Consider the following 26,662-nt stretch of genomic DNA (forward strand, 5'->3'; position numbering starts at 1 on the left):
CTCCCTTCTTGGTCACTTGGAATAGATTCTTACTCTGTATAGGTAACTATTATAAGCCTATGCTCCTCTGCCAGTGTATTAACCATTGAAATATGATTGCATTTGTTAAAATGTGTGGGTGATTAGATAGGGAGAATAACACTTTTAGTGGGGCAATGTGTAAATGTAAAGTTCTCAAACATTAAAAACAAACAAACCTGTAAGCAAGAGAGGAGAAGTTCTATTCGGGTGTTTCATAATATTTCCTTAATCTCTTTTGGACACCCTGTCCTGCCTCAGATGTAATGGCAAAAACACATAGTGAGGCATTGTGTGTGTAAGTCCTGAAACTAGTTAAAACAGTCTGTGTTATACAAAATGAAGAACTTTTTACTTTGTATACAGATCGCAGCCCAGGTGAGAACCAACCTGGTCTAACTAGTATGAAACCTATCGTTTTTAAATATATATATACTAGCATTTAGTCACAAGCAGTGTTGTCTAGTACAAAATTATCCACAATCTAGATAAAACGGAATGAGAATTGAAATAAAACCACTACATACTGAGCATATGTGACAGCCATTCTGTGCTGGCAAGAATAATTTAATATAGAGTTGTTTAGTGTTCTGAAATATTACTATCATTTCCTAATTTTAAGGGGGAAATTGGAACAGGAAGATGACCAGAATTGTTAAGGCATATGCAGAAAAGGACATAGTATTCAAATTCTGTAGAAATATATGCTCAGTGTTCTTGAGATGGTAGGCTCCTTCTCATCATCATCATCATCATCATCATTATTTATTATTATTATTTTACATTTATATCCCGCTCTTCCTCCAAGGAGCTCAGAGTGGTGTACTACATACTTGAGTTTCTCTTTCACAACAACCCTGTGAAGTAGGTTAGGCTGAGAGAGAAGTGACTGGCCCAGAGTCACCCAGCTAGTTTCATGGATGAATGGGGATTTGAACTCGGGTCTCCCTGGTTCTAGTCCAGCACTCTAACCACTACACCACGTTGGCTCCCATGGCATTCTGCGTTCTACATGTACATATGTATTCAAACAGCTTTCTTCAGTAGTGAACTATCTTCACTTAAATGTGAAACATCTTTCTAAGGAACAAGCAGGCTATGGAGGCTCCTCATGTTGATGAAGATGTGTATGTTTAAGTGCTTGCATTCTGTGTGTCTAACACAGCTGTTAATTTTTTGCATATTTCTACTTGGTTAGTTTTAAGGTGAAATAAATATGATGGATCAATAATGGGCAGGATGAGGACCATAAAATGAAGTTCAGTCCTAATAAGATGGCTTAGACCTGGGATAGGACCTCCTTTGTGGTTGCACCCAGATTATGGAGCTTTTCCCTCTGTGAGGCCTGCCTGGCCTCTTCCATTGTATTGTTCTGCAATGGATCACAGAAAACAACACTTTTTGCCAGCCTGATGGCCTGATATAATGTTAATTGGAGGGAATTTTTCTCTTTGATTTAGTTTAATTTCTGGAGTTTTAATTATTTGCAGTTGGCTTGTTAGTTTTTATGGTGATTGTTTGTGTCGATTTTGATACCCTGTTCTATTTGTTAACTGCCCTGAGCACCAATGTTAGTGCACATCTTTATGTATACACAACTTTTAATAAATAAGATAGAGGTACTGTTGGTGGGTGGTTCATCTGTTCAAGGAAGTAATATTCAGCCTGTTCTGGATAGGGTTTAATGCTCCCAGGACTATCAGTTTTGCAGTCTGAGGATGCTCCTAGTTCCAACAGTGCCATGGGAAGCTGAAAGGGCTTCGGTGACTTGGGAGTGCTTTTCACCAACTATGGTTCCTCCTGAACTGAGACAGCCTGGTCACAGTTACCCACACTCTGGTAACCTTAAAGATTAGACTACTGTATAATGTCTTATGCATGGGACTGCCTTTGAAGACTGTTGAGAAGCTGAAGTTAGTTCAAAATACAGCTGCTAGGTTGCTAACTGGGAGCAGGCATTGGGACCATATGATGCCATTACTTAAAAAGTGCCAGTGCCTTACCTTTAGAACCCCACACAAGTTGGTGCCTGAAAGGGTTGCCTGCTCCCCCATCAGGTCTCTCTGTCTTCTGGGTGCTCCCACCTTATGAGATGAGGCAGGTGGTGACTGGGGACAGGGCTGCCTTGGTTGTGATGTAATGTTTGTTGAATGCTTTCCTCAGGGGCACTTAGCTGGTTCTTCTAGGTTTTTAAAGCTGCTCTCCAGGTGGTCCTAATACTGTATTTATCTTAATTTTGTGAGCTGCCCTGAATGCAGTGATATGCTGAAGCATGGGATTCAAATTTGAGAAATAAATAGATGTATCCTGAATGAACGTTTAATCTGCTAGGGTATTGGAAGTGGGCTTTGAAATTAATCACTCTTGAAAGACCATAATGCTCAAGTGTCATGGGCTTCATTTTGTACATGGGCACATTTGAAAGTGGAAAAACGATACATAAAGTCATTTATCAGTGGACTGCCTTCCTGGCTGAATTTGTCTTGCTCAAGAAATATTTGGTTCATTTTCACACTACCCTTCTATCCCTTTCATGGTATTTACCCAAATTGAAGACTCTGAATTTAAGACAACCCCCTAATATCTAACATCAAAGAAATTGGAAAAAACCTAGTCTTGTATTCAGGTAAATACAGTAACATTTTCTAGTTAGATATGTAATCTGGCCAAAAAAGACTTGCCAGTTGACTGGTCATGTGTTGTCAAACCTGAAGTGTGTTAAAACATTACCTTTGTTAGACTAACAAAAGATTTTAAAATAATTGACAGGGTTGATACTTGTGCTAATTATAAAAAAATCATTAGTTACTTTCATTGTTTTATAGTAATAAGTATCTTAACATTCATTACAACTTTTAAAAACTTGTAAATAATGTTAGGTTTATTTTTATGAATGTGAACAATTCTCTCAACAGTCCCTGTCTTTGGCTATTCTGAAACACCAGGGTCAGCCTATTACTACAGCATTAAAAAAATGAAATAAAAGCAAAAAATTACAATTTGGTAAAAAGTCTGTTTTATGGACAATAGTGCTAAATAGGCAGCAGACCAGTTCTTCAGGCTTTATCATCCTGATGGCTTAATGGGATATTTGTCAGTATTTGCCTACAGTCAATTGCCAATATTTTGGGAAGTTGGAGAGGGTGAGGAGAGGAATAAGGATGTGCACAGAACCAGTTTGAGGCCCTTTATGGGCCTCCAAACCGATTTGAAGAACCGCCAGTTTGAAGGTGGTGCGGGTCTCCCTTTAAGAGCGGGGGAGGTGCACTTATCCCTCCCGCCACTTTTCCCCTGCTGGCGCCCATCACACACACATGCGTGTGCCCATGCGCCGCCGACTTCCAGTCATATCTGGAAGATTTAATTTATTTTATTTTATCTTTACATTTATATCCCGCTCTTCCTCCAAGGAGCCTAGAGCGGTGTACTACATACTTAGGTTTTGCCTCACAACAACCCTGTGAAGTAGGTTAGGCTGAGAGAGAAGTGACTGGCCCACAGTCACTCAGCTAGTTTCATGGCTGAATGGGGATTTGAACTCGGGTCTCCCCGGTCCTAGTCCAACACTCTAACCACTACACCACGTTGGCTCTCGTTGAGATGAAGATGAAGGCAACGGGGTGGCAGGGAGCTATGCTGCTGCCCCGATGGGCATTAAGAAACACGGACGCCGGCAGTGCACCCTCCCCTGCTCTTAAAGGGAGACCGCCGCTGCCTTCGAGCCTCCCAGCCATGGTACCGTCCACATCCCTAGAGAGGAAGGGGGATTAGATTCTGCCAACTTCTCTGACCTCTCCTGATGAACAACAGCCATCTCGCCCTGCCTGCACATTCGTGATCCAGCTGAGGAGATTTGTTTTTGCAGCCCCGGCCCTTCTGAAGACAAGCTTGCTTGCAGGTTGATTGCTCTCCTATTCCATCTGTGCCTTCTACCTGAGTGCTTGACTGATTCCACCTGTCCCCGTGGACCAGAGATCTCTCGTGAGAGGGGAGATTTCTGGAGCCCTTGGGAGCATAAATTGGAAGAAGGCATGCCCGAGGCGTAACTAACGGTGTAGTCAGTGGCCGCCGAAACCAGCTAAAGGGGGCCAGCCTTTGGTGCCGGGCCTTTGGTGTGGGTCTGGGGGAAGTTATATTAAGGTGGGGTTGGAGTTTGGGTTGAAGTTTGTTAGTCCTCCTTGGTTGTGCCAGGCCTTTTGTTGTAATGTGTTTGGGTTCTCTTAGGCAGGGTGATGCAGGGGGGGTGTTTGGCAGCCCTGGGGCAGCTATTGCTGTTGTGGTGGGGAATGGAAGAACTGGCATTGGCAGAGAAACTGGCCATTACGGGGAAAGGAAACCAGTAATTTAGTAACTGTTTCGACTTCCGGCTGCCCTGTCAGCTCTCTAGCCTCAGATGAGCAGTTCCAACTACCCACAGAACCTAGCCTTGCTCTTCTTCAATGTCAGGTTGGTTCAGAATAAGACTGAAATCATCCATGACTTGATCATGGATGATGGAGCCAACCTGGCTTGTATAACTGACTGAGACCTGGATAAGAGAGGCTAGTGGCCTAGCTTGGGCCCAGCTTCTCCCAACAGGCTACTCTGTTGTGGAACAGGCTAGGGGAAGTGGGTGGGGGTAGAGTGGCTGTGGTCCATAAGAATACCATTTCCCTTACCAGGGCCCATTGGTGTGGCTGTCAGACTGCCTGTAGGCGGCCGCCGAAGCTGGCTGCCAAAGGGGGCCAGCCTTCGGGGCTGGGACTGAGGGCCGGGGCAGGGGGGTTGGGTTGGGCCAGGCCTTTTGCAGATATGTGTTTGGGCTCTCTTGAGTAGGATGGTGCTGGGGGTGTGCCTGGCAGTTCAGGGGCAGCTATTGCCGGCCACACACTTGATTTGGTCTTTTGTTTGGATCTGGGGGCCTTCCATGGTTGGGGCATCCTGTGGTTTCCCCATTGTCATGGACGGACCACTATCTGGTTAAGGTTGGTTTCATAGCCACAACCAAGCCCTGCAGGTGTGGAGGACCTATTAAGACCTGAGATGGCTGCTGAACCCAGTAGGATTCCAAAAGGCCTTGGAGGGTTTTAATGTTGGTTCCCAGTGATTCTGTCGATGCCCTGGTGGGAACCCAGAATAAGGAACTCACCAGGGCAGTGGACATGATCATCCTATGCATCCCTCCTGACCTGATCTAAAGGTGGCCCCTTGGTATACAGAGGAGTTGTGGGGTCTGACGCAGCAGGTAGGTGACTGGAGCGCAAGTGAAAGAGAACTTGACTCAAAATTGGCAGGACACAACATAGAGCCTATTTGAAGGTTTATGCGGAAGCGGTGCATGTAGCAAAAACCCAATTCTGGTCTGGACGCATTGCTTCTACAGGTTCACATCCAGCAGAGCTGTCCAGGGTTGTGAGGAGTTTGATTCAGGCTCCTTCCATTTCAAACCAGTCCCCAGAGACTTTATTCTGCTGCGATTGCGGTGCTTTTAATGGGTTCTTTGCAGACAAAATCTCTTGTATTCGGGCCGACTTGGACTCCACTGTTTTTGCAGAGTCTTTTAAGATGGTGTCCAGCAATCCCTCTTGCAGTATTAGATTGGATCAGTTTCAATCTGTGATGCCTAAGGACATGGACAAGCTGCTTGTGGCAGTACAGCCTACCACTTGTTCTCTGGATCTTTTCCCGACTTGGCTGCTTCTATCTAGCAGGAAAATTTACTTATTTATTTATTCAATTTCTATACGGCCCTTCCAAAAATGGCTCAGGGTGATTTACACAGAGAAATAATAAATAAACAAGATGGAACCCTGTCCCCAAAGGGCTCACAATCTAAAAAGAAACATAAGATAGACATCAGCAACAGTCACTGGAAGTCCTGTGCTGGGGGTGGATAGGGCCAGTTACTCTCCCCCTGCTAAATAAAGAGAATCACAACGTTAAAAGGTGCCTCTTTGCCAAGTTAGCAGGTGGAGATGGCCTTGTAAATATCATTAACTCATCGCTGAGGGAGGTTCAGATTCCTCCTTGTTTGAAGGAGGCAATGATTAGACTACTTCTTAATAAGCCTTCCCTAGATCCTCCAGTGATAGATAGTTATAGGCCAGTCTCCAATCTCCAATGGTTGGGCAAGGTGATTGAGATAGTGGTGGTTAACGAACTCCAAGCAGTTTTGGAGGAAACTGATTTTCTAGACCCATTTCAAACTGGCTTTAGAGCAGGCTGTGGGGTTGAGTCTGCCTTGGTCGGCCTGATGGATAACCTTTACCAGGGAATCGACAGAGGGAGTGTGACTCTGTTGGTTCTTTTGGATCTCTGTGGTGTTTGATACCATCGATTATGGTATCCTTCTGCTTCCTTCTTTCCTCCTTCTCTCCCCCACTTTATCCTCTCCCTCTCCCTCTCCCTCTCCATGCTCTCCCCCATCTTTCTGCTTTATCTTCCCCTACTCCAGCAAAGAAAATGGTGGTGGCTGCCCTGGTTTGACTAATCTTAGGACTTCAACCCAGTATTGGGTGCTGATCTTGTCATAGCCTGCATGTAGCTGGTACAAAATCAGCACAGCGTTAAGACTGCATGCATTTTTAATTGTAAAATCTTTGCAATCAGGTGTTACTGGGGAGAGGGGACAGGGAGATTCTTGCCACTGAAAAAGTAACTACCAGTTTCAGTTCCCACTGGCATCTTCATATGAGGAAATAACATGTCATCTGGGCTAGACAAAACACTTCTCTGTAACGTTGTATAATTCAAGGTTCACTGTTGTGACACTGGGAGCTGCTTGTCCTGCTATGCTTATTCATACAATAGAGAATCCTTTGTTTTCCAAACTGTCAATGTGAAATATGTCATGAGAACCAAATTTGTGTAGGATGCTTTGGGGAGTGAAAAGGCTGGTGACTTGCAAACTGCATTCTTGCAGGCCTTTTATAGCAACCTGTGGGTTCTAGTTATAATCCTGAGAATTCTATCTTTCGTGAATTATTTATTTATTTATTTATTTAACTTGTATACTGCCCAAACTTTTGTCTCTGGGCAGTTAGCAACATAAAAACAATTAAAACAAATATAAAAGGTTAAAACAGTTTAACAATTTAAAAACAGTATAAAATTAAAACTACAAATTTAAAAAGCTGAAAAAGCTTGGGTGAAGAGGTGAGTCTTCAGATGTTTTTTAAAAATAGTCAGGAATGAGGAGGATCGCATCTCAGCAGGGAGCGCATTCTACAATCTCGGGGCAGCAATCGAGAAGGCCCGTCTCCGTGTGTCCACCAGACGAGCCGGTGGTAACTGGAGACGGACCTCCTCAAGTGACCTCAGTGGGTGGTGGGGCACATAACGAAGAAGGCGTTCTCTTAAATACCCAGGGCCTAAGCCGTTTAGGGCTCTATAAGTTATAACTAGCACTTTGTATTCTGCCTGGAAACCTATTGGCAGCCAGTGTAGCTCCCTCAGCAAGGGAGTAATGTGGTCTCTCCGAGATGACCCAGAGACCAACCTGGCTGCCGCATTCTGAACCAACTGAAGTTTCCGGACTGCATACAAAGGCAGCCCCACGTAGAGCGCATTACAGAAGTCCAGTCTGGAGGTTACCAACAGACGTACCACTGTTTTGAGGTCATTGATCTCGAGAGACGGACGCAGCTGCCGTATCAGCCGAAGCTGATAGAGAGCACCCCTGGCCACCGCCTCAACCTGAGAAACCAGGGAGAGGTGTGGATCCAGAAGTACTCCCAGACTGCGAACCTGTTCCTTTTGGGGAAGTGTGACCCCATCTAGAACAGGTAGGTCAAAATCGTCTCTGGAGTTCTGACCCTGCACAATAAGTACCTTTGTCTTATCTAGATTCAGCTTCAGTTTATTCTCCCTCATCCAGCCCATTACTGCCTCCAGGCAGGCATTCAGGGAAGATATGCCATCTCCTGAAGAAGTTGACATGGAGAAATAGATCTGAGTGTCATCAGCATACTGATAATATCTCACTCCAAATCCCTGATGATCTCTCCCAGTGGTTTCAGGTAGATGTTGACAAGCATTGGAGAAAGTATGGAGCCCTGAGGGACACCATACTTAAGCTCAGATTTAGAAGAGCAACAATCTCCAATCGACACCATCTGGAATCTGTCCCAGAGGTAGGAGCGAAACCACTATAAAACAGTGCCTCCCACCCCCAACCCCCTCAGACGTTCCAAAAGGATACTATGGTCGATAGTATCGAAAGCTGCCGAGAGGTCCAAAAGGACCAACAGAGTCACACTTTCTCTGTCAATTCCCAAATGGAGATCATCCATCAGGCCGACCAAGGCAGTCTCCACCCCATAGCCCGCCCGGAAGCCAGTTTGAAATGGGTCTAGATAATCAGTTTCCTCCAAGACTGCCTGAAGCTGAGATGCCACCACCCTCTCAGTTACCTTGCCCAAGCATGGGAGGTTGGAGACAGGCCTATAGTTGCTCAACTCTGAGGGATCTAATGTAGGCTTCTTTAAAAGAGGTCTAATGATTGCCTCCTTGAGACAAGGAGGCATCCTGCCTTCTCTCAGAGAAGCATTTATGATTTCCACCAGGCTGTCGACAACAGCCTCCCTGCTAGATAGAACAAGCCATGTTGGACAAGGGTCAAGAGAACAAGTGGTAGGCTTCACTGCTCCGAGCAGCTTGTCCACATCCTCAGGAGTCACAAACTGAAACTGATCCAGTCGAACCACATAAGAGGAGTTGTCGGACACCTCCAATTCAGACATCGAATTAATTGTGGAGTCTCCGTCTAAGTCGGCCCAAATCAGAGAGATTTTGTCTGCGAAAAACTCTTTAAACACATCACAGCGGTTAACTGATGACTCCAAATTCTGGTTCAGGAGAGGCGGGGCAGATCTAGTCCCCTCGCAACCCTGAACGGCTCCGCTGGACACGAGTTTGCAGAAGCAATACGGGCAGAAAAGAACCGCTTCTTTGCCGCATGTATCGCCTGAGCATAGATCTTTAAATGTGCTCTATGACATAATCTGTCAGATTCGAGTCTTTCTCCACTTGTGCTCCAGCCGCCTACTTTGCTGCTTCAGCCCCCACTTTATCTCTGATCTTCACAAATTTTGCAGAAATTTGAGTGTGATGGTGCAAAATTCCAGTGTAGTTTTCAGTGAGAATAGTTGCCATAGCACATGCATTTCAGAAGTAAACTTTAATCCACTTTCTGAATTGTGAATAGGACTGACTCATGTTTCTCTGTGTGTAACTGCAGAATGTCATCTTAAATTCAGAGTCCTTTTCCTTTTGAGTAAATGCAAGTATAACCTCTACTTTAAGGGCTTCATCTTAAATTCAGAGTCTTTGATTTGGCTAAACACAGGCTTGTATGAACACATGCAAGCATTTGTGAAAAGTTCTCATGTTCATGGATGGAACATCTGTGCCTTGTATGACTTTGTGCCCCTTCCTTTTATGATCTTCGATCAAATTTTGTCATTTAGTTCTATGTTTTTTCTTGCCATTACACACTAATCCTGGTAAAAAAGAAACATGAAATGCATATTTTATCAAAACAAAGTGAATAAAACACGAAGATAGCCTTTTTGCGTTGCATGGGCATTGTTTATCATATACATAAGTAGAACATTTTGTGAAACATTCGTAATTCAATCTTTACATAATGCCAGTTTTTCCATATGCTCTGGACTCAGACTTTTGTGGGTTTGGTGTGGAATTCAGGTTTTCCTGGGCAGCAAAATACCGGCCCTACTTTAATGTAGCTAACAACTTGTCTAGATTAATTATAAGGTTGATTTCAGTAGACCTTTGCCTCGAACAGCTGGTTCTGCACTATAGTTTAAAATGCAGGATGTGTTTAACAGGAATGGACTTCAAAGGCTGTATTTTGTGGGTGGGAAAGAAAAGATAGAAAGGGAGGAGAGATGCAATCCTTCATGCTGTCTTCAGATTGTTGCTTTACAAGCACTAGAAGAGCAAGGGAGGGAGGAACAGCCCAGATTATGGCTTTGTAGCCAACGGGGATGCTTTTTGGAACCTATGCATGGGGCTGCCACCTTTCTAGCTTTAAATGGTCTGTACTATAAGAGGGTATATAAGCTGCCTTAAGTGGCACAGCAGGGAAATGTTTGACTAACAAGCAAAAGGTGCTGGATCGAATCCCCACTGTTTACTATATTGGGCAGCATCAATATAGGAAGGTGCTGAAAGGCATCATCTCATATTGCATGGGAGGAGGCAGTGGTAAACCCCTCCTGTATTCTACCGAAAGAAAACCACAGGGCTCTCTGGGCACCAGGAGTCGAAATCAACTTGATGGCACACTCTACCTTACCATAAAGGGGTAGGGTGGGAAGGGAACTATTTTTTCAAAAATGACATGCAAATCTATAGGGGCCATGCCAGCTATTGCTCTGCTGCCCATCTCAGTGTTTCTCCATTTAAGCCCCCACTTTCTTTTCTTTTTCTTTTTAAACCAAACACCTTGCATGCTGGTCTCTATTTAATGCTTTTTAATTTTTTAATTTTCTTATTTTTATCCCACTGTATCCCATAGTCACAGAGCAACTAGCAGCATTTTTAAAAATAGGCCTGTCCCCATGTGGATAATGATTGTCTCCAGGGCTGTATGGATAGAGCTTGACATGTAGCTGCTATAGTATTGCCCTGTGTTTGTAGAAGATTTGGACTGTGGTGACTGCATACACACAACGAGCTCATTCTTTCTTCTAGCCTTAGCCAGAGGGTCTTTAAAATTTAGCAGAGAGCCTGAACTTGAGGTGAGATTTCTGTAGTGCTGCCCTGTTTAGGGGTGCACACAGAACTGGTTTTGGTGGTTCGGTTTGAATTTGAACTGAACCACCGGTCCAGGAACCACTTCAGTCGAACTGGCCAGCAGTCCATTCAGTTGAACCATTTTGCGGAGCTATGCTTGTAAAGGGGAATCATCACTGGAATCTTCCCTCCTAGCAGTGTGTTTCTGGCTTCCGTGCACACATGGTCATGCAGATGGCCTCTGGGCATGCATGGAAGCCGGAACCAGCCCACTGCATGGGCCACGCTGCTAGGAGGGAGCACTGGTGGGGTTTAAAGGAGCTGTCACCGCCACACCAGCAGTAAAGTGCTCTCTTGCCCGCCCCCGCATCCACCCTTATAACCCTTTCCTTGTAAAGGGGAATCCGCACCAGATTTCCCTTTACAAGCATAGCCCCTCAGACCGGTACATATTGGACTGGGCTTGGTTCGGCTCAAACTCTGACCGGCCTCCTTTTTAATTTTATTTTATTAAGCTGGTTCAGTTCGAGCTTGAACTGGTCAAACAGGGCCAGTTCGAATTGAACCCAGTTCGATTCAGACCAGTTCTGCATACCCCAAGACCTATTTAACAAGGAGCTGTGCTGTGGAGGCTGCTTCTTTGGCTTCTCATTCTCCTGTAACTTGGAAAATGAGGAACAGTGAGCTGTGGGACAGATTTCATTACAGTGTTCATGTAAAGAGGGCAGGACTGTAAGAGAAGCTTATGTAGCTTGATGATTCTTGCTTCTAATTTAAGAGCTAGCAGTTCTAAAGCTACAAGAGAAGTTATAGCTCTGACCAGTTTAACACCGGCATATGCCATGAAGACTGCACATGGGCCTCCGTTGCTGCTGCCTGTCTTGGAGACAGCTTGGGTTTACCCGACAGAGAAAGGTGGGGAACTAGCAATTGTGTGGGGTTTGGGGAAAAGGGTAAGCAGAGTAGGGGCTGAGCTGCAATTCCATATGCAGTGTTTGCAGCTTGGTCTACTTTATAGTTTAACTTCATATTTGTATCGGTAAGAGGAAGTTCTTATTAAACACTCTATCTTCCACTTTCCCGTGTGACGTGTTTTCCATCGGTTTGTTATATGATCTTGAAGTGAGAAAGTGGTTCCAGCCCAGTGCTTTTGTTGTAAAACTAGTACAGGTTGCCCTTGTTATCCGCGAACTCCATATCCGTAGCTTCATGTATCTGTGCTTGGGTCTTCGGGACCCAATTCCATTACCTGTGGGTAGAAAAATAGGCAGAATTCTATCTGCAGTTTTGAGTGGCTGGAAAAGAATTCCGATGTTATTTTAGGCCACCATTTTCCAGCAGAGAGCCATTTTATGGCTCTTTATGTGCACACATGTGTGTGCACACACAAATATTTGACCATTTTGGGGGGGGGGTTGGGGAACATTGCTGGAGACCGAAATAATACGGTACTGTCCTTTTCTTCTCTTATTTCTCCCCCCCCCCTTTTTTGGGGTCTTTCTTGTTTGTTAGGAACCTAAGCCCCCCATTCCCATTGACTCAAGGTTTCATTATTCACCTATAGGTGAGAACAGAACCCCTGCAAATAACAAGGGCCACCAGTACATGCAACAGTGTTGAAAAGTGACTTTAGTTCCTCAACTTTATTTCTTTTTTATAACTGTAGAATCAGGGTCCTTCTCTTTGCTTGTTAGCTAAGTAAACTTGAATTTGGTCATCCTTCCTGCACAGGAAACCTTTCTTCTGAATGGCATTTTGTTTTTACTCACAAACCAATACAGTAGCATTTCTTGATTTGGTAAATGAAGCTTTAACCTGGAATAGATTGTGAATATTCTGAAATCTTACAAGGCAAAAAATATCTCAAGCAGTGTCTTCTGGACCTAGGGAATCAGATCTTATTGACAAAATCTGGACTTTATTTATTTATTTATTTATTTATTTATTTATTTATTTATTCAATTCATATTTGGCGCTTCCAAAGGTGGCTCAGGGTGGTTTACATTCTGTTTTCAGGTCATTCTCCTCAAGGAACAGGCGGAGTTGTCAAATTAATTGTAGCTGGTGAGACACCACTTTAGACCCTTCCTTGCCCTCATCTGCCACTTCTGAAATAGATTCCACCGGTATATGGGATGAGGATGTTAAATTTGAACACATGAGGATTTGAAATTTGAATTTTGATATTCTAGTTGATAGAGTATCTTATCTGAGGTCTGCCCGCCAGGTTTCCGTGTGTTTCATCAGCCCTGGGTCCTTGGCTGGGGAGGTGGAGTGGCAGTGGTTTATAGGGGAAATCTTGCATTGATTAGATTGTGAGTGTCTTTTCGTGACGCTGGGTCTTCGCGATAAGCTTGGGCTGTTGCTTGTGTACTGGCCGCCCTGCTGCCCGGCCTCAACCTTGTTGTGGGCCTACTGGTTACGAATCCCAGATTTTTGATTCTGGGGGAATTCAACCTGTCAGCCCTGGGCGAGGGTTCGATGATGACCCAGGATTTCATGGCCTCCTTGGCAGCTATGGCCTTATCACAACTTCTCTCTAGCCCGACTCACATTGGCAATCACACTTTGGACCTGGTTTTTGTCTCAGAGCAGTGGCAACGTGATCTTAAAATGGGGGACTTATCCATCTGTCCCTTCCCATGGTCTGATCACTCCCTAATTCGTTTGCAGATCGATGCCGCTCCTTCCCTTTGCAGGGGCAATGGACCTGTTCAGATGGCCTGCCCCAGGTGCCTTATGGATACTGATGGCTTTCAGAGGGCACCTGGGGAGTTTCCCAGCAATCTGGTAGTCAGTTCACTAGTGCTACTCGTTGAGGCCTGGAACATCGGGGCTATGAGGGCGCTTGATGAGATTGCTCCTGAGCGGCCTCTTAGGGCTTGTGGATCTCGGCTTCTTTGGTTCTCTGTGGAACTTTGAGAGATGAAGCGAGTCAAAAGATGTCTAGAGCACTGCTGGAGCAATATTAAGACAGAAGCCAACTGAGCACAGTTGCTTGCCCATGTTCAGGAGTATACAGTGGCAATAAGGGTGGAGAAATCGTCTCATTTCTCTGCACTTATTGCTTCAGCGGATTCCCGTCCAGCGGCCCTTTTTCAAATAATCCATTCATTGCTGGGAAGGGCTGATTCTGGTGACCTTCCATCTGGCCATTGTGACATGTTTGCTACACACACACCCCAATTCTGGTTGTCTTTTGTAGTGCAGGTATAATATGAAGAGGTTGCCAACTAATGAGCTAGATTAAGAACCTCTCCCCATTTTAGACTTTTCAAATAATACTTTTGTTTACTTGATAGGATCAAGCAAATAGAATCTAACTGCTGTTTGAAAGACTGATAATTAAACTGGACTCTGGAACGTGCTTCCTAATGAAATTAGAATTTCCCCTTCTCTGAATGTTTTTAAGGAGGACCTAAAAATATACCTGTCTAGTCAGGATTTTTAGTTTATAGTTTTAAAGCTTTGGTTTAGAGTTTTTATTGTGTATTAAATTGTTTTAATTATGTTAATGTTTTAATGGTTTTATATTGTGAACCGCCCAGGGACTTTTTTGTATGGGGTGGTATATAAATGTACTAAGCAAAATAAATAAATCTAAATCAACCAATGGATTGTTTTCTAAATTTATTAATCCAGATTAAGTCAGATGGAAAGGAAAATAAATACAGGAAACAAAAATTAGATGAAATAACAATTATGAGGAAGATAACATCCAGAGAGGTATATCTTTAGATAAATTGGAAGATAGCTGGACATTAAAAAATGTGATAAGCCATTCTATCTATATTATTCTGAGAGAGAACCATTTTAAAATTGTATACACGTAACTTAGCTGGAGGAAGTTAAGTGGAATGGACTGTTCCTGATACATATTGGCAGTGTGCAGAACCTCATGCAGACTGTACAGGAAGCCCCCAGCTTACAAACAGGTTGTGTTCCAAACGTTCATTAGTAAGTCAGATGTTCATAACTCGGAATGTATATTATTCTTAAGACTTGTTTGTGCAGGTTGGCATTTGTAAGCTGGGGACTTAATATGTTATGGAACCTTAATAATCATAACAATAATAATATAACTTTATTTGTTTGCTGCCCCATAACTGTTTTGTGGGCAGCTTGTATGTTTGTCTCTGGGTGGCTTTGTTTGTATGTCTGGATGTTTGTGAGTCACATATTTGTAGCTTGATTAGTGCTTGTATGCATATATGGTAGAGTTGTTAGAGAACTGACAACTTTATTGATTGTTGTCATTTTATTGCCATTGAGGCTGGTCTTGGAATGTTTAGATGACTTAAGAATTCTCAAGAACTTCTTACCAACTTATTGTAGCAAGAGTAGAGATAGTAAGTAAATCGGAAAGTGTGGAAAGTCTCCATATAGGCAGGGTTGGTAAAACACACTTGGTCAGGTCCAGGGAGGGGCAAGAAGGAACTACAAAAATGAGCAAATTTTGTTGTTTTTATTGAACGTATTTTAATACCACCTGATATGTACATCTCTAGGCGGTGTACAGAATTTAAAACACAACAGATGTAAAACAGTTACAATTTCACAGAATAGAAATAAAAACAGTCTCATAAGAGAAAACAGTTTGAAATTAATTTCAGTTAAAAGCCTGAGAAAGCAGGTGTATCTTTAGGGTCTTCCTAAAAGAAAACAGAAGGAGATCAGTGTTCCCTCTAACAGGGATTCCCAGATGTTATTGACTACAACATCCATAATCCACAAGAAAAATCCATTGCAGCCGGTGATTCTGGGAATTGTATCAACAACATCTGGGAATCCCTGTTAGAGGAAACACTGAAGGAGATTCTCTTATCTCAACAGGGAGCACATTCCAACGCCCTGGGGCAGGCACAGAGAAGGCCTGGTCCCAAGTCTCCACCAAATGAGTTGGCAGCAACTGTAAGCAGTCCTCTCCAGCTGATCTTAAAAGGCAACCCAGTTCATGAAAAAAGACACTCTCTTAAGTATCCTTGACCCAAGCTGTTGAGGGTGTCTTACTGGAAAATATATATTTTGAACTGGAATGAATGTTTTAACTAGAACATTCCATTAGGGATTATGAATCTGACGAAAATTTGTATTGTAGAACTATCCTGTGGCCGAAAGGTCTGGTAACATCCTAGCTATTATTATAATTCCTTTAGTTCTTTAACTTCATAAAGAAATTCTGAAGATGGTATTGGATAAATAATATTGTAAGAGATACGTTTGTATTATAGACATTGGCCTACATCCAGACTAATGTTGTACTAGCGTTCTACCATTGCAGTGGAGCAAAGATCTAGCGATATCGCACAAAAAAGAGAAGTCTGTTCCAGGCTAGATGTTGATGCACTGTGCTATGCTTTGCATAATGAATTGCATGACCTTGAATGTGTCCTGGAGAAGGTCTTCCACGGGCAGTTGCACAACATTGTGGAGCACTGCAGCCTTGTGCAGCTCCACACATTTCTCAAGTATGCACAGCTTCTCTCATTGCGCTAGCGCAACATTGTGTCAGCCCCTATATAAAAAAAAGCTGATAGAAATAAAATTGAAATTTTATGATTTTTCTTTTCTGTCTGTGTAGAATACATCACTGTTGACTTTTCTTTTGTTACACACACACATATGTACACGTATACAATAATACAGTATTCATCTGTGCCAGACATGACTTTGTACATGCAGAAAGAGGGAGATGGAGATGTGGATGGGAGCACATGAGCCCGATAATCCATCGATCTCATATGGGGTTAAACAATTAATATCCAACTAGGGCTGTAGCTGTTGCTTATGAGTGATTTGGTCTGCCTGTAAATTGTATTGTATCCTTAGCTGATGCCCTGGCAATAGTGCCCTGATGCACTATTAGGCCAGTCACTTGCCCAATACTATACATTCTGCCTCTTTCTAATTAGGCCTGTTTGGATTTTGGGAGTATACCTTAATTTTATTAAAAATAAAATAAAATAGGGGTATAGCTCAATGATAGAGCACATGTTTTGCATACAGAAGGTCTTAGGTTCAATCCCTGACATTTCCAGATAGGGCTGAGAAAGACCCTCTCGGAAACCGTGGAGAACCCCTGCCAATCAGTGTAGACAATACTAAACTATATAGACCAATGGCCTGACTTGGTATGAAGCAACTATAATATTCAAAAATCAGTGAGCCTTACATGCCTGTTGAATTCTAGATATGTCTGATGTCCCAGATACAGTGATATTTAATATACTTTGACTCGTTTATTTTAAAATCTAATTTTGTTTCCCTCACATAACACTTTGATTTCTTTCCTAGTCAGTGGCACAAACAGGAGGAGTCTTGTGGTAGCAAATATGAATTGTCCCGTTTGCTAAGCAGGATCTGTTCTGGTTTGTAGTTTAATGGGAGCACATGTGAGCACTGTAAGATTTTCCCCTTAGATATTCTCCTTAGATATTCTCTAAAGTTGGGGCTGCTTTGGGAACAAAATCTACATGCTTGTATGCAGAAAGTTCCAAGTTCCCTTCCTGGCATCTCCAGGTAGGGCTAAAAGAGACTTCTGCCTGTAATCTTGGAGAAGCCGCTGCCAGTCTGTGTAGACAATACTGAGCTAGATGGACCAAGGGTCTGACTCAGTATATGGCAGCTACCTATGTTCCTGGTGGGACAATTGCAGATTCTTTATTCCCTAACATAGGTTTTGTGATAACAAATTAACTTATAATTGCAGAAGAAAACAAGAAATATTAGGAAAACTAAAATTCAGAAAGTGAGTTTTGAGAACAGCAAAAATGTGAATTCTCCCCCCCACACACACTTTTTTTATCGTTGTGGTATGATCTAAATACAGGAAGTAGGTGAAAGTACTGTGTGTTTTCTTTCTTTGTGGTGTATACTTCAAGTTCTGATTTTGACTTCTAAGTAGTTAGTTTTGTCCTGTAACTTTCACTGAGAATTTGAATTAAAAATACTGGGCTCTTTTTAGTACACAAATCTTTTCATAATTCAGGGTAACTATTGGTTATTTTAAGCCAGCTAATGGCGCAGTGGGAAAGTAACTTGCCTAGGGAGCAAGAGGTTGCTGGTTCGAATCCCTGCTGGTATGTTTCCCAGACTATGGAAAACACCTATATTGGGCAGCAGCAATATAGGAAGATGTTGAAAGGCATCATCTCATACTGCACGGGAGATGGCAATTGTGAACCCCTCCTGTATTCTACCAAAGAAAACCACATGGCTCTGTGGTCTCCAGGAGTCAACATTGACTCAACAGCACAACTTTACCTTTATGAATGACTTTGGAGAACATTCATTAAGGAACTTGTAAAAGAATATTTAAGATGAAATATTCCTGGACAGATCTAAGGACGTTGTGCAAAGATACCCCTGCTTTTGGCTTACAGAATTCATGCTTAATACAATATTTGTCAATAATGGTGTGGGTGAATCAAATTTTTGGATGTTCTTATATTGTGTATTAGTCTTTTGCCACTCATGATTCAAGGATTGCACTAGATCCGTGAATGAGAAAAATGAAGTTACAAGTTCTGTGAACTATGTCAGGCTAGATATGAAGTAGGATGGGGAAAGGGGATGTGTAACTTGGAGGAAGCATGAATTTGCTAGGTGGGAGGCCAGTATGAAGATGAACCTAATGAGTTTAGAAATTTGAAAAGTAATGGCTTTGGTGGTTATAACTTATGGTTTCTATAAGTAAGACTGGCAGGCAGACAATCCATCCACACTGACTTGTTTCTGTTGTTGTTTTTTGACATAAGCTTATATCTGAAAGAACTTTTTGACAAAATAAAAATGGAGTTGTTATTAAAACTCATTTTATCCTTCTAGGTGGAGTCATTCATTTTGGATCAGGATGACCTGGAAAATCCAATGCTGGAGACGGCTTCAAAATTGCTGCTGTCAAGTACTGCTGATGGTGCAGATCTAAGAACAGTAGATCCAGAAACACAAGCTAGGTTAGAAGCTTTACTGGAAGCTGCAGGTAAATACCCTAAACTATAGCTCTAATTTTGAAGAGCATTTATGTTTTCAAGGTAACTTAATATGAATGTGTGAGCATTTTAGACATTATTTAGCCTGGCTAGAGTTATTTGTGTCCTGGAAACATCCAGATTGGCTATGCCAATGTATTGTAGCTGGGGCTGCCTTTGAAAACTAATCAGAAACTTCAGTTGGTACAAAATGTGGTGGTTAAGTTGCTGGTTAGTAATAGCCACTTGGAATAGGGGTGTGCATGGAGCTGGTTTGGCCAGTTCAGTTTGAATCCAGATCAGATTTGAACCAACTCAGCCTATTCTAGTTCTGTGTCCACCTGAACCAGTTCCAGTCAAGTTCGACCACTGAACCAAGCCAAACCGGTTTGGGGCATATACTTGTAAAGGGAAATTCGGTGAGGATTCCACTTTACAAATAAAGGGGCTGTGAGGCACTCCCAAGGTGGCAGCAAGAGTGGGGGAAAGCTGCTTACCCTGGCCACTCGCCACCGCTCACCCTCCCTGCTTTGCTGCATGTGCTCTCTCCTCCTTTACCAAGCCACTGGCTCGGCGGCGGTTCAGTTCTGGCCCTCGTGCACATACTGGGGCCATAACTGAGCCGCGGCTGAGCCAGTGGCTCAGTAAAGGAGGAGAGAGCAAATGCGGAAAAGCTGGGGTAAGCAGGCTCCCTCACCGCCACCTTTTGCCACTGCCACCTCAGGAATCCCCCTGTTTGTCCCAACCTGGGCCTGGTTCTTTCTGGGCACAATTCAAAGTGTTGAATTGCTGAGGCAAAAGTGCTGAGGCAACCCTTCAGATTTCAATATCCCAAACCATAAAGGGCATTACAAGGTTAAACGCCCTTTATGGTTTGGGATATTGAAATCTGAAGGGTTGCCTCCATCAGAGGTGAGGTGAGTGATGATCAGGAAGAAAGTATTATATGTCTCGTTTATTGAATACCCTCTCCCAAATTTTTCCTGGTACCATTTTTGCAAAAGCTTTAGGCACCAGCTTAAGCTTTTATCTGCCTGAGATTTTAAATTTTTTTTAGTTCATAAAAATGAACTTATTTTTATGTGGATATAGTTTTTGCCCAAGCTGTTTCTTATTAATTCTCATCTAATGCTTTCATTAACTTCATAGTTTTCATTCATTATTGTTTCACCACTTTGGAAATGTTTGTTTTTTAAAAAAATTAAATTAGGCTACAGATTTATAAATCAGTGCTTCCATAATCTCTGGCGGGGAGTGGGGGTGTTTCCTCACTGGTTCAGTGCATATTTGTGTGGCATGATCATCCTGGTCTCTGATTTAGAGGCTAGTATCTAAACTTATCTGAAAGAAGAGAATGCATACTCATTCAAGTAGTGATGAATATTCTGGTTAATAACTGAAATGCCCACCAAACACAGTCTTAGAGAATTGTCAAAGTAATTTCCACATTTCACGATTGATGTTCAAACATTTTGTACTTCTCCGGCACAATACTTCTAGAAAATCATGGAGGACAGGTCTATGAGTGGCTACTAGTCTGATGGCTATAGGTCACTTCCAGCCTCAGAGGCAAGATACCTCTTAATACCAATTGCAGGGGAGCAGCAGCAGGAGAGAGGGCATACCCTCACCTTTTGCCTGTGGGCTTCTCAGGACATATGGTGGGCCACTGGACTAGGATGCTAGTCTAGATAAGTGGGCCACTGTAATAGGATGCTGGACTAGATAGGCTGTAGGCCTGATCCAGCAGGGCTGCTCTTGTGTTCACAATCAAGCAAGTAGTTTTTTGCTGGTGTATTGTATGGCCTCAATTTGTCCTTATTTTCCTTTCCCTTCATATAAAACTTTATCCACTGACCTTGTGAATGGAAATCAAAGGAATAGGTAAATTATCCACAGCTGATGGGAAAGCCTTTGCAGATCCTGAGGTGCTTCGAAGACTCACATCTTCGGTCAGCTGCGCGTTGGATGAAGCTGCTGCTGCACTTACCCGAATGAGAGCTGAAAGCACAGCAAATGCAGGGCAGACGGACAAGTGAGTGTCTATTTTGTAGAAGGCTGTTCAAACAGTCTTGACAGCTGATCCCTGTCCCTTTGCTATAGCAGAACAATTATCTGCTGAATTGTCCACATTATTAATGCAAATTATAAGTTGTGGTGGGATTTCTCATTATACGGTTTCACACATTTTGCTGTACTTAGTTTGCAAACCAAAATATGTGTTGCGAAGACCCTCCCCGCTCCAGTAACCCTATGAATGCTTACCTGGGAATCCTGTGCATATTTATCCAGAAGTAAGTTCCTCTATATTCAATGAGATCTATTCCTAGGTAAGCATTCATAGGGTTATATGAATGACCCTATGTGTGTGATATCGGGGACAATTCTCTGCTCCTTTCACAGCTGGGTTGCGAGGTGGCAGAGACAGAAATAATTTCAGCATTAGGGGCAGGGTGGGGACTTTCCCTGATGCTGAAATTGAACATCTCATGGGTTAGACTTCCTCTGCTGCTCCAGAGGCAGGACTATGCAGTTTAACTTAGAACACTTAAATAGCCCTGGGAAGGATAACCCCACCCATTTTTGACAGTCCTGCGTCTGCTCCAGATACAGCCTTTCCCCCTTTCTCCTAAAAGCCTTCTATCTTTCCACTGAAACCTACTCCTGGTAGTTCTTTTGCAATTCTTTTATCCTACAGCTCTTCTCTCCTTTCCTAAAAAAGAAAGAAGCAGTAGCCTCATTTGTCTTCTCTATACTCCTCTCTGTCCTGCTCCTCCTTCTTACCTCTTCCCTGGAGCCATCAGCCAGGATGAAGATCAGTCTTTGAATCTGGAATGTCTTTGTTCCTAGGGGCAATCTAAGGAATGCAAGCTTTCCTCCACTAAGGTCTCCTAGCAGCACACTGAGCACCACAAGGCCTTCGTCGTCACCTGACGCCCCAGCCATTGTGAACACTGAGGATTTGGGGGAAGGGCAAGGGTGTAGCTAGGAGAGAGGGGGGCTGTGTTAACCCCTCTCCACTGCAGCCTCTCAGAGTGGGGGAGATAATGAAAAAAATAGGGAGGGGTGGAGCTGGGGGGCCCTCCGTTGCTTGGGGCCCCGGGTTCTTTGAACCCATCTGCTCAATTATAGCTACGCCCCTGGGGATAAATACTCATGCATAATCTCACTAGACTCAGTTAGACTGATCTCCATTCCATCATTCGTCCCTAAGGTGTCACGAGTATTTCACAGATCCCAGAACGTTATCCTGCCCTCTTTTTGCCCTAAACCTTTGTATCCACTGGAGCGGGCATGGCACAAGCTAGATGTCAGACAATGCCTAAAGGTCTGCATCCAACGTATTGAGTTGTGTTGGACTTCAGGTGCCTTGTTCGTATCATATCTCCCTATTTTCATGGGCCAGAATGTCTGAAAAGCCACTATAGCCAAGTGGATCAAAGCCAGCATTTCCCTGACATATGACACGTTAAAAATACCAATGTCACTGCATATCTTCAACCAGAGCAGCCGCAGCAGCAATGACAGCCTTTTCTACAAACGCTTCCCTGTCAGATATATATAAAGCAGCAACAATGTTATCCCAGTCTACCTCCACAAGACATTACAAGGAGGACACCCAATTCTCTGCTGAAGCTGCATTTGGTAGAAGAGTTCTACAGCAGGTACTCTCTCAACAGTAGTCCCGGACGCTTCCCACCCTGGGTCATCAGCTTTGGCATGTCCTACCAGATGTCATTTTTCAGCAGCAGGGAAAGGAGCATTTGTTACTTAATGTGAAGGCCTCTTCTTGCTGCTGAATATGAGGACATCTCTGCTCAACTCACTTGGGCTGTGTGGGTCTACTGCGAGGACTGCCTTTTTTCTTTATGTCCCATTCATTACGATTGTTCTCTAAGTTGATGTTCTCTGAACAGTACCCTGCTATCTTGACTTAGCTGTCGAGATAACAGTACTGTGGGGAGTTATCCTTTCCAGGGCTATTTAAGTGTTCTAAATTAATCTGCATAGTCCTGCTTCTGGAGTAGCAGAGGAAGTATAACCCAAGAGATGTCCTCATATCCAGCAGCAGGAAGAAGCCTTCATGGTAAGTAACCAATGGTCCTTTCCCCACAGCTGCATTGCACAGGGATGATTCCTATTCCCTCCCTGGTTCTAGGCCGTAGAGCAAGGCTGCTCAGCTTTGGCCCTCTTGCAGATGTTGGCCTACAACTCCAATAATCCCTGTCTATTGACCAATGTGGCTGGGGATTATGGGAGTTGTAGTTCAGAAACAGCTGCAGGGGGGCCTAAATTGAGCAGACCTGCTGTAGAGGAAGGTGGGGCTCCCTCTCATCCTCACGAGAGGGTGGTAGACATTTAAAAGGGAGTGGAACCTGCTTATTTAGCAGATTTTACACTATGGATTGCCAGAGTGACAAAGCAGTATGTTATGGAATGAGCTTAGAGTCCCCAAAAACAGAGGTTCACAAATTTTGCCATGGCTTAGGAGCAAGCCATTGTGTTTGGTAACCATGAGCTCCTCCCTTGAGTCCTCTGGCACATGCCTCTCATGGCATCTGCCTTCTGCAAATCTCAGCATTAAGTGAGAGACCAGTTCTGGCCCTTTCCTTGGTTCTCTACATGTGTCACTCAGGAACGATGTGTGTGTGTCTTTTGCACCAAGCACAATGAGAAGCCTCTCTTCCTCCAAGATCTCTGCAGTTTGCTGAGAAGTCAAGGGAGGGAGAGTTTGTGCTGGACATCTGGGCTGGGGGGAAAGTTATTGGAACTGTCACCTGAATTTTCTCTCCACAGACCTAAAAGTGTTGCTGAATTGAAAGAGATGCATGCAGTTTAACTATTTTTTGGTAGTAAATGTAGGGTTTGTTGCTGCTACTTCAGACTGTTGGATTCTGCAAGGTTTCAGGAATCTGGCCAATACTATTTGTTTGATTAATAGTAAATATTTCCCTAAGAATCACATCTAAGCTTTTCCCTTTGTCTTCCTCTGTACTAGAAACTTGTCATGTAAAAAGACTTCCTTTACTTACCTGGTCATTAACTAGAAGAGTTCGTGGAACCCTTTAAAGAAGGGAGGGAACTAAACACTGCCATTTAATCTAATACTGCATTTTTTCAAGGACTTGGAATGTATACTATGTAAACACATTGTACATAGTATACATGTGCTATGAATAATACATAGGGAGAAAATGTTCGAATCATTGGATTTTTATTAATATGACATGTCTATCTACCTGGCTAGTATATCCTTCTTCTGATCTCATTTTCCCATTTCCACTGATGTAAAGAGTACCTTATTATCCATGGGGGTTCCATTCCTGCATATTACAGTGGGTAACAAAACAGCAGCTAATGAGGCATTGAGTCTATTGGATTGCAGAGGTTAGGTTCCTAGAATCTAAAAAGTGCCAACACCCCCAGTCCTGAAATTCTGTAAAAAAAATCATGGGGGTCTTTTTTTTGGTCTTTGGTTTTTAACAAATGGATCACAAAATGCCAGCCGGAAATGACCTCCAATGTCACTTCCAGCCATCCCTGACCTGCAGATATGCAGAATTAACCCCCTTTCTGCTATCCCCCCCCCACATATGCTGAGGTCAGATGTTAATTACCCAACTACGGATATGTGAAATGGCGGGTGCTGGATTTGCGAGGTCCACCTGTACACTGTCAGATATTTGTGTAAATAGTTTAGTTCACCAACTATTTGCCTTAGTGTAAATTACTGCTGGACTATGTTGAATATACTTCTAAAAGGTACTAGTAGGGATCCTAATCCAATTAAATAATGGACACTGCTTATACTGTCAAACTAGTGATATATATTCAGTCTTCTCAACAGAACACTAACCATATTAAAACTGTCAATAGTGCCCACAGTTTTCATGGCAACTGTACAGTTTTCCAACAATTGCACTTTTCTCAGACAACTTCTGGAGTAGTTGTGAAGGAAAAATGCCTGCCAGTGTGCAACATCTTCACAACTGCATGGCTTGTAGCACTTAACCTGTTCTTACTCTTCTCCAAGTTGTCTCCAGGAGGCCTTAGCTTCTTGGGCCAAGCACAGGTTACTGGAACTCGAATTGTATTGACAGTCTTGATGGAAGCATGGGGATGATGACCGTTTGCTTCCTTTATTTTATCATCATATGCATAAGAAATTAATCAGCTGTAGCAAAATCACATAAATACTAAGAATAAGGTCATTTTCAAAGGCCGCAGTGAAGTGCTACAGTAAGCACAAAACCAACAACAGTGGTGGTTTGGCCCAATGCAATAAACAAAATCCTCCAAGCCAGGAAAAACTTACATAAACAAACAATGATATTTATTCAAATAGTAATCTGAAAATCTCAAAAGGCAACAAAATAAAATTCTCTAAGTTTACAAAGAAGTTTAAAAATATATATAATACACAATATCCAGCATGCAATGTGAACATTGGGCAAAGAGGCACCTTTTACCGTGGTGATTCTCTTTATTTAGCAGGGGGAGAGTAACTGGCCCTATCCACCCCCAGCACAGTACTTCCAGTGACTGTTGCTGGTGTGTGTCTTATGTTTCTTTTTAGAATGTGAGCCTTTTGGGGACAGGGAGCCATTTTATTTGTTTGTTATTTCTCTTTGTAAACCGCCCTGAGCCATTTTTGGAAGGGCGGTATAGAAATCGAATTAATAATAGTAGTAGTAGTAGTAGTAGTAGTAGTACTAGTAGTAGTTAATAACAACATGAGACTTGGAGATTGACATTAGACATAGAGAGTAATAAGCGCCAATCAAATCAGAGTAATAAATAGACTGCCTGAAATAAATATTGTCCAAACACGTTTTGACCTCTCTCGTTCTTCATCAGTGGCTCAGTTGGTAAGCTAAAGAGGTGACTACAGATTTACAGACCTCCTCTACCTTACCTGTCAATCCTTGTAATACATTTCAAACTGGCAAAATGACACATCAGCAGATTTTCCCCATACAGCATCAACTTTCCTCCAAGTCTCCTTTTTCAAGGAGTAATATTTTCAGATTACTATTGAATATTTTCAGATTATTTACTATTGACTGTTTTCAGAATACTATTGAATAAATATTGTTCGTTGATAAATTTTCCTGATTTGATGATTTTTTGTACTACAGAAACTTCTGTGTTTAGAAAAACAAACTTCTATCTACCTGCTACATTTCAGATCTAGGCGGTGTGTTGAGTTCTGTATGTGATGGAAATATAATGCTATTCCTTTAAAACACTGATTTATAAATGCTAACAACAACTTCCTCTTTGTAGCCGCAGTTTGGCAGAAGCTTGTTCAGAAGGAGATGTAAATGCTGTGCGAAAGCTGCTGATTGAAGGGCGAAGTGTGAATGAGCACACTGAAGAGGGGGAAAGTCTTCTTTGTTTAGCCTGCTCAGCAGGATACTATGAACTTGCCCAGGTTGGTTTCTTTGCTCTATTTAACAATGAACCGATTAATAACCTTCAGCCTTTCCAGGTGCATGACCCGTCTTTAACATGGGACCCAATTTTAAATTAAATGTTGAAATATGTCTTTGTCTTTATCATTCTTGTTCTTCAAAAATGACCGTGGCATAACCCACTAGAGATGTGCACAGAACCAGATTGCCCAGTTTGGCTCTAATCCAGACTGGATTTGAACCACCCTGGATGGCTCAAGCTCGAGTGAGCCGGGGCCCAGCCCAGTCCGGCTGTCAAACCGGCTCGACAGGTATACTTGTAAAGGGGAATCTGGCATGTATTCCTCTTTTCAAGTAAAGGGCTAAATGCAGGAGAGGGGGGCAAGGGGAAAAGCCTTTTAGTAATTTAACTTTTAAAAATAAGCTGTGGGGACAGCTGTGGTGGGGACTCCTTCCAACCCCCCACCCTCACCCCCCGGCTGGCCTCCCAAGGGAACGGGTGGCCATGCTGTGGCCTGTTTT

At 43.0% G+C, this 26,662-nt stretch overlaps 1 protein-coding gene across 4 annotated transcripts in view; it reads left to right on the top strand.

The window, feature by feature from the left end:
* ANKRD17 (ankyrin repeat domain 17) overlaps nt 1-26,662 on the top strand; it is a 161,431-nt gene that overhangs the window by 48,674 nt on the left and 86,095 nt on the right. For all 4 annotated transcript variants that reach the window (XM_053260477.1, XM_053260476.1, XM_053260475.1 and 1 more), the window contains exons 2-4: nt 18,583-18,736; nt 20,604-20,760; nt 26,013-26,160. In XM_053260477.1, the coding sequence (XP_053116452.1) occupies nt 18,583-18,736; nt 20,604-20,760; nt 26,013-26,160 (459 nt within the window). The remainder of the gene's footprint in view (nt 1-18,582; nt 18,737-20,603; nt 20,761-26,012; nt 26,161-26,662) is intronic.

The sequence above is a fragment of the Hemicordylus capensis genome, chromosome 6, assembly GCF_027244095.1.
Source record: "Hemicordylus capensis ecotype Gifberg chromosome 6, rHemCap1.1.pri, whole genome shotgun sequence".
Taxonomy (NCBI): Eukaryota; Metazoa; Chordata; class Lepidosauria; order Squamata; family Cordylidae; genus Hemicordylus; species Hemicordylus capensis.